Source organism: Aedes aegypti, chromosome 3 (assembly GCF_002204515.2).
Source record: "Aedes aegypti strain LVP_AGWG chromosome 3, AaegL5.0 Primary Assembly, whole genome shotgun sequence".
In the NCBI taxonomy this organism is placed as follows: domain Eukaryota; kingdom Metazoa; phylum Arthropoda; class Insecta; order Diptera; family Culicidae; genus Aedes; species Aedes aegypti.
In genome coordinates, this window is record NC_035109.1 from 210149111 (window position 1) to 210166887 (window position 17777).

The window sequence follows — 17777 nt, forward strand, 5'->3', positions numbered from 1 at the left end:
GGTAATAATTAGTTAAATTAGTTTTGTGACAACAGCGCCACTAGCGTTCTACTAGTAATATTTCTATTGTTTGTTCTGATAAGTAGCGCATAATCACAATGCGTAAATACTAATTATTTGTCGGCCAGAACGTCTACCGAACGTATCCTTTGGCACTCTTCTTTCCATGAACATTCCACAACATCCCGTAACATCTATGAGAGGTCGTAGAGTTCTTTGCATCTTTCTTAAGTAGGTGTTCAATCAATCATCCTCTCCCATTCCCCAGCTTTCGCAAGGGCGTGGCCAGGATAGCTCTCGATTATTGGAGGATGCGTCAATCTTGTCTAAGAGTTAGAGGTTAGTCCTAAATCTCTGACTTTGGTAACGGACTTTTGTCTGGGACTGTACCACCTACGAATTTGTGTGAAATGCTTAATGCTAAAAGAAATTATGGAATTCCTAAGAAAATCTGAGCTATTGGTTGCATTTGTGAAGACGTCCTGAACGAAATTCTTGAAGGAAATATTAAGTGCATGGAACAATCTCTGATTCGTTAAAGTGCTTTGGACTACCATGAGAAATTTCTTGTAGAGTTTCTGGAATAATTTCTCGCGGTGTTTTTATAAAAATGGCATGATGAATTCTTGGTGGTATCCTAATAAAAATCTTCAAGGATTTCCTAAAGAAATGCGTGAGTGAAACTTAGTGCAAATAAATTCGTTTAGACTCTATAGAGTAATTCATAGAGTAATTTCCGAAAAAAAAAATGAAAGCTGAAGTTATTTGTACCTATCCTTTTTTTATGGATTAAGAAAAGTGATTCACAGAAGAAAAGAGTATTTCACTAATCTTTTGGAATATTCATTATCTGGCGGAAGGGTTCAGAAACCTCTGTTCCTCTGTAAACATGCTTGAATCTGCAGGGGTATCCGGTCTACTGTGGGCCAGTTCTAAATGCAACATCAATTCCAACTCCTTCCCCACATTGGTCAGTGAACTGACGTGGCAGGTGTCATTGTTGCCTAAAAAATGGTGATCACTAGCACTTTCCAAGCAATAAAAAGTTCGGGAAAAGGGCATGTTTTTGGCTTAATCAGATCGTTTTTTTAAGTAATCAATCATTAAACATAAAGTTCGTTTAAGTTGATTATAGAGAATGATGTTTACCTTCAAGTAGAAAAGAAGTTCAATTCAAACTTATTCGCTTATTCTGAACTCTAGTTGTTGATGAGTTCATGAGTTACTATTCTGAGAATCAAGTTCTGTTAAAATCTGTAGTAATCTCTCAATCAGCAAAAAAAGTTTCACTGAAACTAAAATTATACCAAAACTGAACTATGGAGATCTCTTTCGTTCAAGGATCAGTCATCGTAATCATCGTCATCATCGAAACTTCAACCGCATTTTATTTGTGCAAAACTGAAATTTATTCGTTGATTTCGTTTCAGATGAGAATAGAATACAGTGAACACATTTTCATGTAAACTTTCTTGTTTTCGAACGAAAAAACTGCTTTTGAAAATTCTCTAATTGATTGTAGATCCTGCCCAAATTGATCGCTATTTCAAAACTTTTTGTTATGTTATCCTTTGGAATAGAACAATTGTCAAATTAATTTCGACTAAATCAGTACTTCATGGATCTCTTATCAGTTTATATAACCATATGTTTAGGAAAAAATCAACATTTCATAAACATAATTTTTATATTAAAAATTAAAAATTGAATATTAAAATGAAATTGAAAAATAAAACTTTTTAAGTCTGCAAAAAAACGCCTACATGTAGACAATTTACCTTTAAATAACCACGTTATTTAAGAACAAACGATTTTAACAACAAATACTATGCTTATAGAGCTGTATGATTTCAAAAATGAGTTCAAACTTGAGTTTACACAATATTTTATTTACTCAAAGTTTGCATGTAGGCTTAGCACTAGCGAATTGTGTAGAACCGACATTTCCAATAGTTTTGCTTACACCTTCAAAAACTGTGAATATGTTTATGCAAAACTGACCTGAATAATAAATGAAACAGTTACTAATCATCATTAGACGTCTATGAATTAGAAAACATGGAATGTCTGTGATGTCAACGAATGTTAACGAAACTAAGCATCCTTGAAAGGAAATGCTATTTGGTACCAATCTGTTCAAATTCACCCCGGTGATCATTTTTCCCCGGATTACGGTACAATCCGAACTATTGGTTGCTTGGGTTATTCTGTCAACTTTCTATAACTCGATACTGAAACGACCATCGAGCTAGGGAGGTATCGAGTTACAGAACACAAAACCAGAGCAAATGCAATCCAAGGGACTATTGAGGCAGCAATGAAAACCATATTTTGACGTAGGACTACGTCTTTCTTCTCTATACCGCAGTGCAATTGGAATTTCAAAACCAAGAGCGTTACGTTGGCATGAAATATTTTAAACGTTCATAACTTTTTGCTGGCTTTACGAAATTCCTTGATTAGCACCTCAATCGAAAGACAAGGCATCAAAGGTTCAAGTCGTTTACTTACTGAATTCCACATACCTGTCCAAATAGTTTAATAACTGTTTTAAAAGAGAACGTTGATTTCAAGCTAATCTACAATAGGGGTGCTAGAGAAAAGTTGACGTCATTTGCTTTTACTATGGTTCTCTTACTCGATATCGAGATACGGAATACTGTAACGTTTTACGTTTTTTTAGTTTAAAAACATAAATAATAAACATAAAAAAACAAAAAAGGATTTTAGTTTTTATAGCGTTGAATAAAAATATTTTGTTTAGGTTCGTAAACTGCAGCGATCCATGTAGCGTAAGCATATGTGGATTGCGTTTGCCATAACGAATTACACTGTTCGACAAAAAAAGTCGATCTGAATGCACAGAGACCGGACATCCCGGGCTTGAAAGTATAAAAATAAACAAAAATAATGGCGTTTTCAGAATGTTCGTGTCTGCCCCAGGTCATTTTTAAAATATACTTGAACTATTTGCATTTTTTATTAAAAAATCTAATCTAATCAATAAACCGACACAGTGTTTTATATTCAGGACAGCGGAATTCATGTGCCATATAATGTTTAAAACGTTAAGTCCAATATGAAGAGTTGTAATAAGATTTGCAGGAAGTCCTCCCCCTTTTTTTGCACCCTCCCCATTTTTAAAGTATCGCAAATGATGGAATATTTGATGTACAGGGGGTTGTCAAAATAACTGGGACAGGCAAAAATTGGGCCAACTTTGGAATGCTGTAACTTTGACAAAAATTGACCGATTTCAATTCTTTAAGAAGTAATGGACGGGTCAACTAATCTTGTTTTGAGGTGCATCCACGGAGATGAACTATGACCACCGGATACCGGTGATAATCCGGATTTCCGGAAGCATGTCTTATGCAGTAAAATTATGACATGTTTTTAGTAAAGGTCTCGGCTAAAAATTCAAAATTTTACTACACATGGAGATAGAAGATCAAATTCTGAAGCGATTGGTGCGCCAAGTATTAAGATCGATCCAGAAACAACCAAGATATGGCCATTTCCCCGGAATCGGTGCCGGTAGTGGATCCGAATTGGGATCAAACAATTTATTCACTCAAAATATGTCGCGCAATATTGTTTTCTCCCTAGCTTATCATAAAATATCCTATTATAAATTAAAAAAGAGTCTTGTACAGATTTGGCCACTCATGGCGCCGCCAAGTGCCCCGAGGGAACCTTGCATAGGGAACATTTCGATTTTGACACCAAAGCATATTATGCGACGGCTCATTCTTCATGTCTTGTCGTAAATAGGGCAACTGTAGACTCAAAACGGATGGTTGACTACAGTGACTACTTCCGGGACCACCGGATGTTCCAGAGGGAACCTGTAATTAGGGACAATTGAAATTGAACTCCAATACATATCGTGCGATGGTTCATTTTTCATGTCTTGTGCTAAATAGGGCTATTGTAGACCTTAAGTGGATATTTGACTACAGTGGCCACTTTTGTGACCACCGGATATCCCTGAGGGAGGCTGTGATGTCCCCAATGACAGATTCCTGCGGGAAATTCCGGTGGTCTTAAAAGTGGCCACTGTAGTCAAATATCTTCTTAAGGTCTACAATAGCCCTATTTAGCACGAGACATAAAAAATGAACCGTCGCACGATATGTATTGCAGTTCAATTTCAATTTTCCCTAATTACAGGTTCCCTCTGGAACATCCGGTGGTCTCAAAAGTGGCCACAATATTTAAATATACACATTGAGTCTACAGTTGCCCTATTTACGACAAGACATGAAGAACGAACTGTCGCATGATATGTTTTGGTGTAAAAATCGAAATGTCCCCAATGATAGGTTCCTTAGGGAACTATAGGAGGTCCCCAAAGTGGCCATTCTAGTTAAATATCCATTTTCGGTCTAAAGTTGATCTATTCATGACTAGACATGAAGAATGAGCCGTTGCACGATGAGTATTGGAGCTCAATTCCAATTGTCCCCGATCATAGGTTCCCTAGGAGACACCCGGTGGTCCCAAAAGTGGCCAATTCAAATAAATTCCCATTTTGAGTCTACAGTTACTTTATTTACGACAAGGCATGAAGAAAGAGCCGTCGCATGATATGTTTTGGTGTAAGAACAGAAATGTCCCCAATGACAGGTTCCTCCGGGAAATTCCGGTGGTCCCAAAAGTGGCCACTGTAGTCAATTATCCATTTTAGGTCTACGAGACATGAAAAATTAACCGTCGCACGACATGTATTGGAGTTCAATTTCAATTGTCCCTAATTACAGGTTCCCTCGGGGACATCCGGTGGTCCCGGAAGTAGTCACTGTAGTCAACTATCCGTTTTGAGTCTAAAGTTGCCCTATTTACGACAAGACATGAAGAATGAGCCGTCGCATGATATTCTTTGGTGTCGAAATCGAAATGTCCCCTATGCAAGGTTCCCCCGGGGCACTTGGCGGCGCCATGAGTGGCCAAATCTGTACAAGACTCTTTCTCAATTTATAATAGGGTATTTTATGATAAGCTAGGGAGAAAACAATATTGCGCGACATATTTTGAGTGAATAAATTGTTTGATCCCAATTAGGATCCACTACCGGCACCGATTCCGGGGAAATGGCCATATCTTGGTTGTTTCTGGATCGATCTTAATACTTGGCGCACCAATCGCTTCAGAATTTGATCTTCTATCTTCATGTGTAATAAAATTTTGAATTTTTAGCCGAGACCTTTGCTAAAAACATGTCATAATTTTACTGCATAAGACATGCTTCCGGAAATCCGGATTATCACCGGTATCCGGTGGTCATAGTTCATCTCCGTGGATGCACCTCAAAACTAGATTAGTTGACCCGTCCATTACTTCTTAAAGAATTGAAATCGGTCAATTTCGACCCAGTTTTTGCTACTTTCAGCAAACTTGAAACGGCAAACTCGCGCTCCATGCCCCGCGCATGCGTGCTCGTTAATAAAGCAATCGTTGCTACACTCATTTCTGAGTTAACTACCAGAGATGTATGTGCTGTCACAATCGATGTTTCTGTTGGTGACCTCAACAGGAAATACGTCTATTGTTCGGTATATTTACCACATGATGAACCATCCCCAAAGGATGACTTCAAACGAGTTGTCGTACACTGCGTAACAAAAGGCCTTCCGCTGATTGTGGGCAGTGATGCCAATGCTCATCACATCATCTGGGGCAGACGCCGTTCAGCTGGATCAGAGTCGTTCAAGTCGGCTCGCAAGGCTTACAAGAAGGCTCTTCGTTCTGCTGAACGATCCGGCTGGAAAAACCTTTGTACAAATGTTTCCAGTTTGAGTGAAGTCAGTCGGCTGAACAAAATCCTTGCAAAGTCTAAAAATTTCTAAGTGAACGAAATTCGCTTACCTAATGGTGACTTTACTTCTTCCGATGAAGAAGTTTTAGAATGTTTATTCAATACACACTTCCCCGGATGTGTGGACATAGCATCTACGGATGAACCAAATGTCTTTTCATGTAGTTACGAATCTCTGGCCTCGGCTCGCAGTATCGTAACTACTGAATCGATTCAATGGGCACTTAATAGTTTTGCTCCTTTCAAATCTCCAGGAGCAGATGGGATTTATCCTGTTCTGCTCCAAAAGGGATTTGAGATTATCAAACATGTTCTGAAAAAGCTACTTGTAAGCAGTTTTGCTACCGGGTACATTCCCAAATCCTGGCGTGGTATTACTGTAAAGTTTATCCCAAAAAGAGGACGTGCGTCGTATGAAGAAGCGAAGAGTTTTAGACCAATCAGTCTGACCTCTTTTCTTCTGAAATGTCTGGAACGCATTATCGATCATCACATCCGTGATGTCTATTTGGCAAACATGCCTCTTCATGTCAATCAACATGCTTACCAATCTGGAAAGTCCACTGTGACTCTTTTACACAAAGTTGTATACGATATCGAGAAAGCATTCGCTCAGAAGCAATCCTGCTTGGGTGTTTTCTTGGATATTGAGGGTGCCTTTGACAACGTGTCTTTCGATGCCATATTGGAAGCACGAAACCATGGGCTACCTACAATGATTACCAATTGGATTCATCAAATGCTCAAAAACCGACATCTCTTCTCGACATTGCGTCAAGCAGCGATTCGAAAATTGAGTGTTTGCGGATGCCCCCAAGGGGGAGTCTTGTCACCACTTTTGTGGAATCTCGTAGCAGATACGCTATTGAGGCAACTCAATAATTGCGGTTTTCCAACTTATGGATTTGCCGACGACTATCTAGCTCTGATAGTTGGTATGTACATAAGCACCCTATTCGACCTGATGCAAAGTGCTCTTCAGGTAGTCGAGAGTTGGTGTCGCCAATATGGCCTTTCGGTTAACCCGAATAAAACATCTATTGTTCTTTTTACGGAAAGACGAAACCGCGATGGAATTCGACCTTTACGTCTTTTTGGCACTGAGATTAATGTGACTGATCAAGTAAAGTATGTCGGAGTCATTCTAGATTCCAAACTTTTATGGACAGCTCACATTGATTTCAGAGTCAAAAAAGCTTGCATGGCCTTCGGTCAATGCCGGCGAACCTTTGGTAAAACTTGGGGCCTCAAACCCAAATATATCAAATGGATTTACACAACAGTTGTTCGACCAATATTGGCATATGGATGTCTTGTGTGGTGGCAAAAGGGCGAAGTGAGAACAATCCAATCAAAATTGGGCTATCTCCAGAGGATGTGCTTGATGGCGATGTCTGGTGCGTTCTCTACAACTCCCACAGCAGCGCTTGAGGCCATTTTCGACGTTGCGCCACTACACAAATATCTTAAACAAGAAGCACTTTCTTGCTCTTACCGTTTATGGGTACTGGATCTACTGGAGAAAAATCCAGTGAATCGTAGATCTACACACACTTCGTTGTTTCCACTTTTGGTGAATTGGGACAAAATTGTCCTTGCTCCAAGTGATCTCACAATTGCTTGTAACTTTCCTTACAGGACATTTACCACACAATTCCCTTCACGGGAAGATTGGACGTCTGGCTATTTGGAAAGAAGTATATCAAACAATATAGTATGTTACACTGATGGCTCCCTTCTTGAAGGTAGAGCTGGTGCAGGAGTATATTCTCGTGAGCTAAGGCTGAATCAGTTTTATTCACTTGGTAGAAACTGCACCGTTTTTCAGGCGGAAATATTTGCTCTTATGTGTGGAGTGCAATCAGCACTTCAACAGCGCGTAATGGGTAAAGTCATATACTTCTGTTCAGATAGTCAGGTTGCTATAAAAGCTCTCGCTTCGGCCAACTCAAGGTCGAAGCTTGTTATCGCATGTCGAACTCAAATTGAGGAACTGAATTCAGTCAACTCTGTAAAGTGTAGGGACGTTCCGATACTTGCGATATATCGGAATATCGATATTTTGCTTTCGATATTCGATATTTTCTATTCAATATATCGGTGATATCGATATTTCCTTCCGATATATCGTAAACTAATATATATATATATATAGAGAACAATATATATATATAGAACAATTGGTTTTAGCTCTACAACTAGCATAAGCATTGAGCATTCGTAGGTGGCACAGCCCTACGCCGCTCTGAGAGGGTTGTCTTCTTCTCGTCAATTACCATAGACAAAGATTTAAGATTGCCTCTTAGTCATAATTGACGCATCCTTCAGCAGTCGACAATTGTCTTGGCCATGTCCTTGCGAAAGCTGAGGAATAGGAAATGATAATTGACCAGATACCTTTTTACACCCAGCAGAAAACATGCCTGTGTTTTAGATTTGGAGAAAACCCAAACATGTTAATAGAAAATATTTATGTAACTGTCGATCAAAACAGCAATAATGTTGAGTATTCAAATATTGTTTGTCGAATTTTAGGAAATATATCATATGATATTTCGATATATCGATATTTTGAATCAATATATCGGTGGTATCGATACTTTGTTTCGATAATCGTATCGAATCAAATATCGATACTTCGCAATATCGGAACGTCTCTAGTAAAGTGTAAACCTTGTATGGGTACCAGGCCATTCTTCCATCGCTGGAAATGAATTGGCTGATGAGCTAGCTCGCGATGGAGCATCGCATGACTTCATTGGCCCTGAGCCGGCTATTCCAATTTCGAAGTGCTGGGTGAAGCTTCAGATAAACTCTTGGGCGGCAACTCAGCACAAGCAATATTGGAATAGTTTGGATTCATGTCGTCAAACAAAATTGTACATTACTGAGCCATCTCCAAGGGTGGCAAAGTATTTAACAAATCTGTCAAAGCAGAATTGCAGTCTCTTGGTCAGAGTGTTGACAGGCCACTGCCGAATCAACTATCACATGGCAAATATTCAGCGTGCTGACTCATTTGTGTGTGATAGTTGTGACTCCGATTATGGAACTTCATATCACCTGATATGTAACTGTCCAGTTTTTTCGCAAATGCGATTCCAATTACTTGGTAAACACTTATTAAGTGAAACTGAATTCAGAAGCCTGAATCTTCAGGACATTCTGTTATTCTTAACCCGCTGTGGTAATGAGCTATAGGCTCTCTACGCTCATGCGTTTTGCAGTGCCCTTTTTAGGGCGCTGTTCGAACCCATTGTGGTATGGAGCTACATGCTCTCATTTCGCTTATGCGATTTTCCCTCTACAAGGGACCCCACTCCTATTTCCTCCCATCTTTCCCTTCCCTTTCCTCTCCCATCGGGTAGATGATGAAATAGGCTCAAATATGGCGATGGCACAAATCTCCCAACTGGTGGGGAACGTGCCTTTGGAGCCGGCCTTCTGATACCTGATACATGATTGATCCCAATTCGGATCCACTACCGGCACCGATTCCGGGGAAATGACCATATCTTGGTTGTTTCTGGATCGATCTTAATACTTGGCGCACCAATCGCTTCAGAATTTGATCTTCTATCTTCATGTGTAATAATATTTTGAATTTTTAGCCGAGACCTTTGCTAAAAACATGTCATAATTTTACTGCATAAGACATGCTTCCGGAAATCCGGATTATCACCGGTATCCGGTGGTCATAGTTCATCTCCGTGGATGCACCTCAAAACTAGATTAGTTGACCCGTCCATTACTTCTTAAAGAATTGAAATCGGTCAATTTTTGACAAAGTTACAGCATTCCAAAGTTAGCCCAATTTTTGCCTGTCCCAGTTATTTTGACAACCCCCTGTACATCAAATATTCCATCATTTGCGATACTTTAAAAATGGGGAGGGTGCAAAAAAAGGGGGGAGGGCTTCCTGCAAATCTTATTACAACTCTTCATATTGGACTTAACCTTTAAAACATTATATGGTACATGAATTCCGCTGTCCTGAATATAAAACACTGTGTCGGTTTATTGCTCAGATTAGATTTTTAAATAAAAAATGCAAAAAGTTCAAGTATATTTTAAAAATGACCTGGGGCAGACACGAACATTTTGAAAACGCCATTATTTTTGTTTATTTTTATACTTTCAAGCCCGGGTTGTCCGGTCTCTGTGCATTCAGATCGACTTTTTTTGTCGAACAGTGTTATGAAAGCTTCGCAAAGCGCCATGTACACATTTTGGTGGACTACAGGCGTAATTCATGTCGGCATACCTACCACACGCCATGCAAAAGCAGTTGGCGCGATTTTCTATAATAGTTGCTTTTTGTTTGAATAGTTGGACGGTCAGAATAGGCAGTTTCTTGGCGCAAGAATTTCTTCGACTCGATCATTTCGCTACGAATTTGGCTGGAGAGCAATAGTGCGCGAGTCGTGTGATAAAATTACGTTCAGTGGCAGTAAACTTTAAAAGTTGAAGTTAAATCTGGTGAAATTGGTTAAAATCTAAGGTAAAAGTTAATGAGTGAGTTTGAAAGTAACAAGTTGTGTTAAACGTTTTATGTACCTATTTCTTTCTTTAGAGGACTGAGCTCCGTGAATAATTCGCGTTTCTGCGCAAAAGGTTTTATTAAGTTTATCTCAACGGAAAAAGGTAATTATAATTAATTAATTGTATGAAGACTTAAAAACTAATGTGATTTCGCGTTGGACGTGCAGCGCTCTGCGCTTTTTCCGTACGGCTGGATTTCTTTCCGTCGGCATTCGGCATCAGTCACCGCTGAATCGTGAATTTTGGTAGTCCGTTCGTCGAGAATTCTGGAAGTCCGTTCATCGTTCAGACCCGTGTGCAGTGCAAAGGCCCGCCTTTTTAATAGATAGTTAAACGGAGGCGTGAGTGAAGTCGCTAAAGCTCTTCTGTAGCAAGTTTTTCTCCTTCGGACGCCAATTACCGAAGGTAAGGTCCTATTCCGTTACTCCTAGTGGACCAATTTCCGAGAGTTCGGTTCGTAGAAGCCAACCCGAATGAATGGTGAATCGTTTCCTAAAATAAACAAGTTTTGAAGAGATATGAGTTACCTTCCGTTACGTTTAACTATGCTTAAATAAAACTACTCGCTAACTTACATTACGTTTCGTTCCGTTTATTAGCTCATTTGAGTAAGCATCCTCTTCTGAATTCCCTAAAACTTTAAGGCTGTGGAGGAGTAAAAGTCATTCTTGCGTTTGATTTTTTAGAGTTGTTTACCAAGAACCGTTCAAAACTCTCCCAGAGAGAAAAGTCTCTAAACGTCGGGCAAATCTGAACAAGACTGGTGGTCTCTCATTGACAGTGGCGCTTAAGCCACCGAGTTTGCTAATAATCTCTAGTAAAGTTTTACGAACGGTTACATTGTTTTACGAACGGTTACAATATCAAGTAAGGGAGAGTTACAAGGAGAGTTAATTGTACATTAAGAGTGCCTGTTAGTCCTAAGCTGTTATCTGGTTGGTTGCTTCTATAAGTGCAGCTGATCTGGCGATCAATCAAGTTCAAGCTCATTCCTAGAAGCAGCTTGAAGTATTTTCCAAAACTTATTTGTTACTTCCAATGGATGAATTGAAATAGCAATAACAGACCATTCTTTCGAAGAGATTGTGGAAAAGATCTTCTTCTTCTTTCTGGCGTTACGTCCCAACTGGGACAAAGCCTGCTTCTCAGCTTAGTGTTCTTATGAGCACTTCCACAGTTATTAACTGAGAGCTTTCTATGCCGATTGACCATTTTTGCATGTGTATATCGTGTGGCAGGTACGAAGATACTCTATGCCCTGGGATGTCGAGAAAATTTCCAACCCGAAAAGATCCTCGACCGGTGGGATTCGAACCCACGACCCTCAGCTTGGTCTTGCTGAATAGCTGCGCGTCTACCGCTACGGCTATCTGGGCCCCTAGAAGATATTTGGAAAAGATATTTGACGGAAATTCTTGTAGCATTTGTATCCGTTTTTCAAATAAGACCTTGCGACATTTTCAAGGATTGAAAATATTGGAATGATCAGACGGGATCCTACGATATTTAATAATATATTCTTGCAGAAATCCATGGAAATATTTTGATATGATTGTTTGTGAGATTGTTTCGCAAAATTGTAAACGATCTGCAGAAGAAATGCATGACAAAGAACTATAGAAATCTATTGAAACTTTTGAAGAAATCCTAAGAAACACTAACAAATTTGCTTGTGGATTCCATGGAGAAAAATACTGGGAGAGTCCCTGTAACAATAAATGGTGAATTTCCTGGAGCACTGTTCGAAAAGGTCAGGAAGCCCGTGAATTTTTGAGGAAACTTGCAAAATATTTTAAGTCTTTACTTTTCATTGGAGAAATGCTTGATATTCCCGATAATCCCAGAGAAATGGACGGAACACGTTTTAAATTAAAAAAAAGTTTGTTGGAGACATTCCTATGTGACACTTGTTTTAATTTATATAGAAATTCTAGGAGAGATTCTTCAAATGATTTCATGTAAAATTTCCAAGTCACATGCATATACCGTTCTTCGTATTAAAATTCAAATCTGCACCGAAGTTGAAGACTCACAAGCAGAAAAGGGTTCCACTACACTGTCCATATTCGAAAAACAGACCAACTTTATATGGGATTTCCTATAAACATTGGACTGTTATGCGAATACACACAGTACAGTGCTTAGCCAGTCATGCAGATTTTGGACGATAAATTTTAAAGATCCTTATTCTACGAGATATTACTAAATTCATATTTATTTATTTATTTATTATAGATCGACCTTGGACTTTTTTAAAACTCTTCTTTGATGCTGTGTTTTGAAGATAGAGTTTATTTGATATGTAGCGATATTTTGTTTCCACTTTTCGATTCTTTTAAATATCATGTGCTATGCTTTTGATTAAGTATACCCTGTTTGATTGCGTTGATTAATTTCCACTCGATGCTTCTCACGTCTATATAATCTCCTCCTCGGCGTGGCACATTTTTCTATGTTTGTGCACAAAGTAATAGCTAGGAAACTTGCTACCGCACGTTTTACATGGATAGTACTGCACATTCATGTCCAGAGGCTTGACCTCGCGCTTGGATCCGAGTTTTTCGTATCTCGGTCCCACCGTGTCTTTATCGCCTTCATGTGAAGACTCCACTGTCAGACTGCCAGCACTGCTCGAATCCATACTCAGAGGAATCAGATGGCGCTTGGCATGCTTTTGGTAGCAGTACTGTGACTTGAAGGTGTGCTTGCAGTAGATGCAATTGTACATTTCGCCACTGGTTGCCGCCGATGTACTTTGCTGTGAGCTTTGCGATTGGTTGTTGTCCTGACTGTTTTCGTCCTTATTGCTGCTAACGCACGAGTAACTCTCATTCAGCGTGGTGAGGTTCTGCTTTCGCTCGTTGATGTTCCGCACCATCTGCAAGGACGAAAAAGGCAGTATATTCGATATAATTGGAGATTGAGTGAACAGATTTTTATTGCCTACCTGTTGGTGAAACGATGAACTCATGTAGCGTGAATGAGCTTTCGATTCATCTGGCAGAAGAACATTGGTGCTGTTGCTGTTCAATCCGTAGCTATCATTCAGGACTCTCCGGAAGCGGACCGGACCGTCACAGCTTGCAATATCGATGATCACACCTTTGTCGATTTGAACCTTGGAGTCCTTGGCGGTGCTACTTGATGTTGTAACAACGGATTCCGATTTATTGGAGTTACTACGTTTGAGAGATTTTGATTGTCGTTTTTGGTTTGGTTCCTTTGGGGATTTCTCGTCCACATTTGCATGATGGGTTCGTTCGGCGGCCGTAGTAGAATTTTCTGTTAGCTCTGCTATTTTTGCATTCCCCGGAGGTGGCGATGAATTTTCCGCATTCTCAACTATTACAGTCGGTGTGCCAACAACAACGGTCGAAAGACTTTTAAATGGGGTATGAGTGCTAGGGAGTAGAATATGTGATGTTGGTGGTGCAATGAAATTGAGTCCAATTCCGGTGGCTTTGCTTGCGATTGGTCGCACTACTTTGCCAGTTTCGAGCAATTCTGGCTTGAGTTTTAGGCCGCCAGAGGTACTGACTGAAGAAGGTAGAACGTTGAGTCCTCCAAAATAGTTTTCCGATTGGGTGGCGGATAGAAATGAACGACACAATTCCAGTGCTCTTGGCATGTGAAGAATGTGAGTAGCTAGTAGTACGCCGAATATGTTTTCAATATTCAAATCTAAAAACCCGGTGTACATGTAGGTGAGAAGTGGGGTGAACTGCTCTGCGGTCACATTGGGGACATATATTTGAATGGTATCCGTGGTTGCGTTTCCTGTCGAGTTGTCGGAACGTAGGGCTGCCCGCAGATAGCCACTGTGGACGGAAACCAGTGCGCTGTGTGCGGCATACCGTGTGAATGGCGGTGGCCCAACTTCAATGATTGTGTCCGGCGGTAGGCTTGTCGTTGGCGGGGCTAACCAATTGGTGAACATCATTTTTTGAAACTATGCTGTCTAGTTACTCAATTGCTGGTGAAAAATCATATTCTTCTACAGTCGGTATTACAATCCATTGAAATTTGAATTTCCATTTCAAACAAACCTGGAAGAAAAAGGGGTGGAAAACCTTACTAATATATGTTTGCTGTTATTGAAGGATACTTAAGACTAAGTATTGTGTTGAACTAAAGAATATTACTTCGAAGAACAATTTCATAAAGCTTAAAATGACCACAAATTACCTAAACGCACACTATCCGCCTACAGTATGTACCTAATCGCCTCACCGAATATTGCAACTCTTGTTTTGAATATGGCAACAATCCCCGAAAAATTTTAAACCACTATACAACAGCAACTTATGCTTACTACAGATTCAATTCAAAATAGTCTGGCTATTGAAACAGTAAGTTGACTAGTTAGTTAATTTGAGTATTATGTTCTAGTAGCTATTGCATAGAATTTATCTGATTCGGTTTGTCTCAGATTTGCCGTAAATCAATGTAGCTTTTAGGCTACCATGGAAAAGAGAAGGTTAATATAATATAATGATGATAAAATAATCTTTTATCACCAAGTTGATTTCATAATTTAACATTCATTGATTTGATTCACTTTACTGAGCGTATACAGAATGTGATATTTTGTTACTTGATGCCGTGGACCCGAACTAAAGATTCATATTTACTTTCCGGTCATCGCGCGGATCATATTTGACCAAAATTCATTGATAAAATTTCTTCAGCAAGTATTACCATATAAGCCTCTAAATTATTCAAACCATGCTCCATTTGTTGTTAATTTAATTATACTTTATCATGTTTTTTTTTCGGCAAAGCCTTACCTTGGTTCAGGGACACGCATTATAATTGCATGAACATTCCGCGAGGCCAAAGCCAATTTCACCGACCGTTGTTTTATCCGTCGGACTCTGCCATAGCCGCACAGATTTTTCTGAATTCAAATTCCCCGGGGTAGCACAAAAATTGATTTCGAACCACAATTATTCGCGCGCGAATTGGATTGGATAAATTGAATTAAATTTCATTTGGTTTCACGGGGTCCGTCGTCCAGCAAGCAGAGGGCACTTCCCTTCACTTCACGTTGTTGTTGCATTATTGTTTTTCCGAATCTAAAACAAATTACGGTTCGACGTCATTCCACTACACAATCGATTTCAATCCATCTGATGATGAAAAATAATCCGTTTCAAAATCCATCGTATCAACTGCCAGAGGCGCAAAGCAATCAAAATTGACGATCTATTAATTATTCCGTGTAATCTAATTGCTTGACACGTAATCTAATTCCGGGCAATCCAATGTATGTTCCAAAGTGTCCCTTTCCACTGCTCCAATTAATATATGTTGCTTCTTAAGATGGGTTTCAGTACCAACAAGTCTTCAACACTTTCCACTCTGAATGCCGTTGTCCGAAAACGATGTGAATCGAGTAACGTTATTTAAGCGAATGAATGCAGTCAGAATCATATTTCATATCTCATGCTGCCAGTCCAGAACGACTTGGTGCTGATCTGGACAATTTCCCGCGCTCTACTGGCACATGTACTTACTCTCTCGCAACTCTCGTGCTCTCTCAACAGTGCTCAATTTCCAAATGCTAGTCGCTGTTGTTTTGGATTGTTTATCTTTTTGTTGCGATGATGATGATGCGCGGTTTTATATCCTTTGCATTCCACACGGAGTAGTGCAGACGCGAAACCAATTGAATCGTTGATTGATGCGGATCACCAATAACAAAGAAATTAGAGAAGTGAGGTATTAAAAGCCAATTTTGGAAATGGGGTTGTATGGAGATTTGTTTCCCTCTTTCTCGCTCTCTCTTTCTCTGGGATGAAATTTGATGCAATTGGTAATTGATATGTACACGCATTTGAATGGAGTTTTAGATGGATTAGTTTAAGTGATGGTGTGTCATATATTCGAAATGACGTTTCACTGAAATTTATTTCTCCGAACTCATTCTTTAGCAACGTTTTCTGATTTCGGGGATGTAATATCTCCCGCGAAACTCATGGTTATTACGAATTTTGTAGCATTCATGGTTTTGTAGTGTTTGATTTATTATGCTCTTTCCGCTGATCTATCAGGTTGACTTAAAGTGAAACAGTTTGGAATCAACTTCTAAGATTGCATTGAAACTTCAAAGGCACACATCTTGCGAAGAAAGCATCCAACAACAGTTCATTTTGGTATTAGTAGAAAGCTTATAATAAGAAGATCAGAAAAGTTTGCCAACTATTTCTCCAGTTTAGTGCCTTTGATAACGTAAGCAGGGGCACAAGTAGGCCATTGTGGCGGCCATCTTTGGATTCTGAGATGTTTCACCTTAATTCACAGGAACATTTTAGGGTGATTATAAAACGAAGCCAAACTTTGAATTTTCAAACTTTGAAGAATCTGACAACCGTTCGCGTTGAAAATCGATCAAATTGCTTGCTTGCTGGTAGTGACTAATCGGATAAATTTTCAACGCGGAGCGCTGTTTGGTTCTCAAGTCTTGTGCTCTTGATAATTAGAGATGAGGCTTCGCTAAGAGTCCTCTAAATATTTGTTCATGTTTAGTGATTCCCCCAGGAACTCCCTGGGCTTGGGATTATATTTTCCAGGGAGCGATGAATTTTGATAATCGATCGCTGTTGTTAGTAGTTTTGATTAGATGTTGGGTAAATTTCAAAGCAATGGCAACCTTTTTATTACAAAATTTAGATTTTATCTTCTGACCTAAAGATTCTGGTTAAACTACTGTACTATGCAGTTGGGCTGCACTACGCTATCACTCATCAAAATTACTTTCACTTCGGGAAAATATAATTTCAAACTGGCGAGAAGATTACAGACTGAGGGTGGGTTAGGAGCACGATCAGACCCTTGAATGTGCAATGTGGGGTAGTAATTGGGAATGCCATTGACGGTTTGTAATCTTCTACGAGGTTTTCGAAAACCAACAGGGCGCGTGCACCGGGTTGCGGATAGGAGCAAAGGGAGATCAATAGCATCTACCTAAAATAATAGAGCAAAAAGCCGTTCCATGATTAGGTAATGTTAAGCGATCTTCTATGGTGTTCTAGTACTATAAAATTCTTCACTCACTGGGAATTCTGGCCTTGATAATATCAATAGTGATAAAAACATAAAATAATACCTAATACTTAATAAGTACAATGTAGCTTTAATGTAGTAATAAATGAAATAAAATCAATTTTCTATACTTGACAAGGTTTTGAAGACAATCAATGAGTGAAAGAACTACCTATTAGAAAAGCCACATCAGCTAAGTCTATACATATACAAATGTTGGTCATAGGGTCATGGCGAGCATTCGATATGTATGTCTATGACTGATTCTGATCTAATAGGGGCACTAGAAGACCACGCGGACAATTTCGAAACAAATTATTTTTATACATCGGTCTTACGTTCCGAAAGGCTCAGCTATGCTGCAAAGTAATTT

At 39.4% G+C, this 17777-nt stretch overlaps 2 protein-coding genes across 8 annotated transcripts in view; one reads left to right on the top strand and one right to left on the bottom strand.

Moving 5' to 3' along the window:
* The window catches only part of LOC110679171, a 188736-nt gene that overhangs the window by 140655 nt on the left and 30304 nt on the right, over positions 1-17777 (top strand). The gene's annotated exons all lie outside the window — the stretch shown is intronic.
* Positions 12732-16478, bottom strand: LOC110679172. Its single transcript, XM_021853270.1, has 3 exons — positions 15148-16478; positions 13308-14406; positions 12732-13238 (listed from the first exon to the last, which is right to left on the bottom strand). Exons 2-3 carry the CDS (start codon positions 14298-14300, stop codon positions 12777-12779), a joined length of 1455 nt encoding a protein of 484 aa, XP_021708962.1. The 5' UTR covers positions 14301-14406; positions 15148-16478; the 3' UTR covers positions 12732-12776.

What these genes read in the sequence shown, in the direction of transcription:
- LOC110679172 (XM_021853270.1), bottom strand. Translation starts at nt 14,300, where the DNA reads ATGATGTTCACCAATTGGTTAGCCCCGCCAACGACAAGCCTACCGCCG. An exon ending in GTTCATCGTTTCACCAACAG is followed by an intron (nt 13,239 to 13,307) that starts GTAGGCAATAAA and finishes TCGTCCTTGCAG; the next exon opens with ATGGTGCGGAACATCAACGA.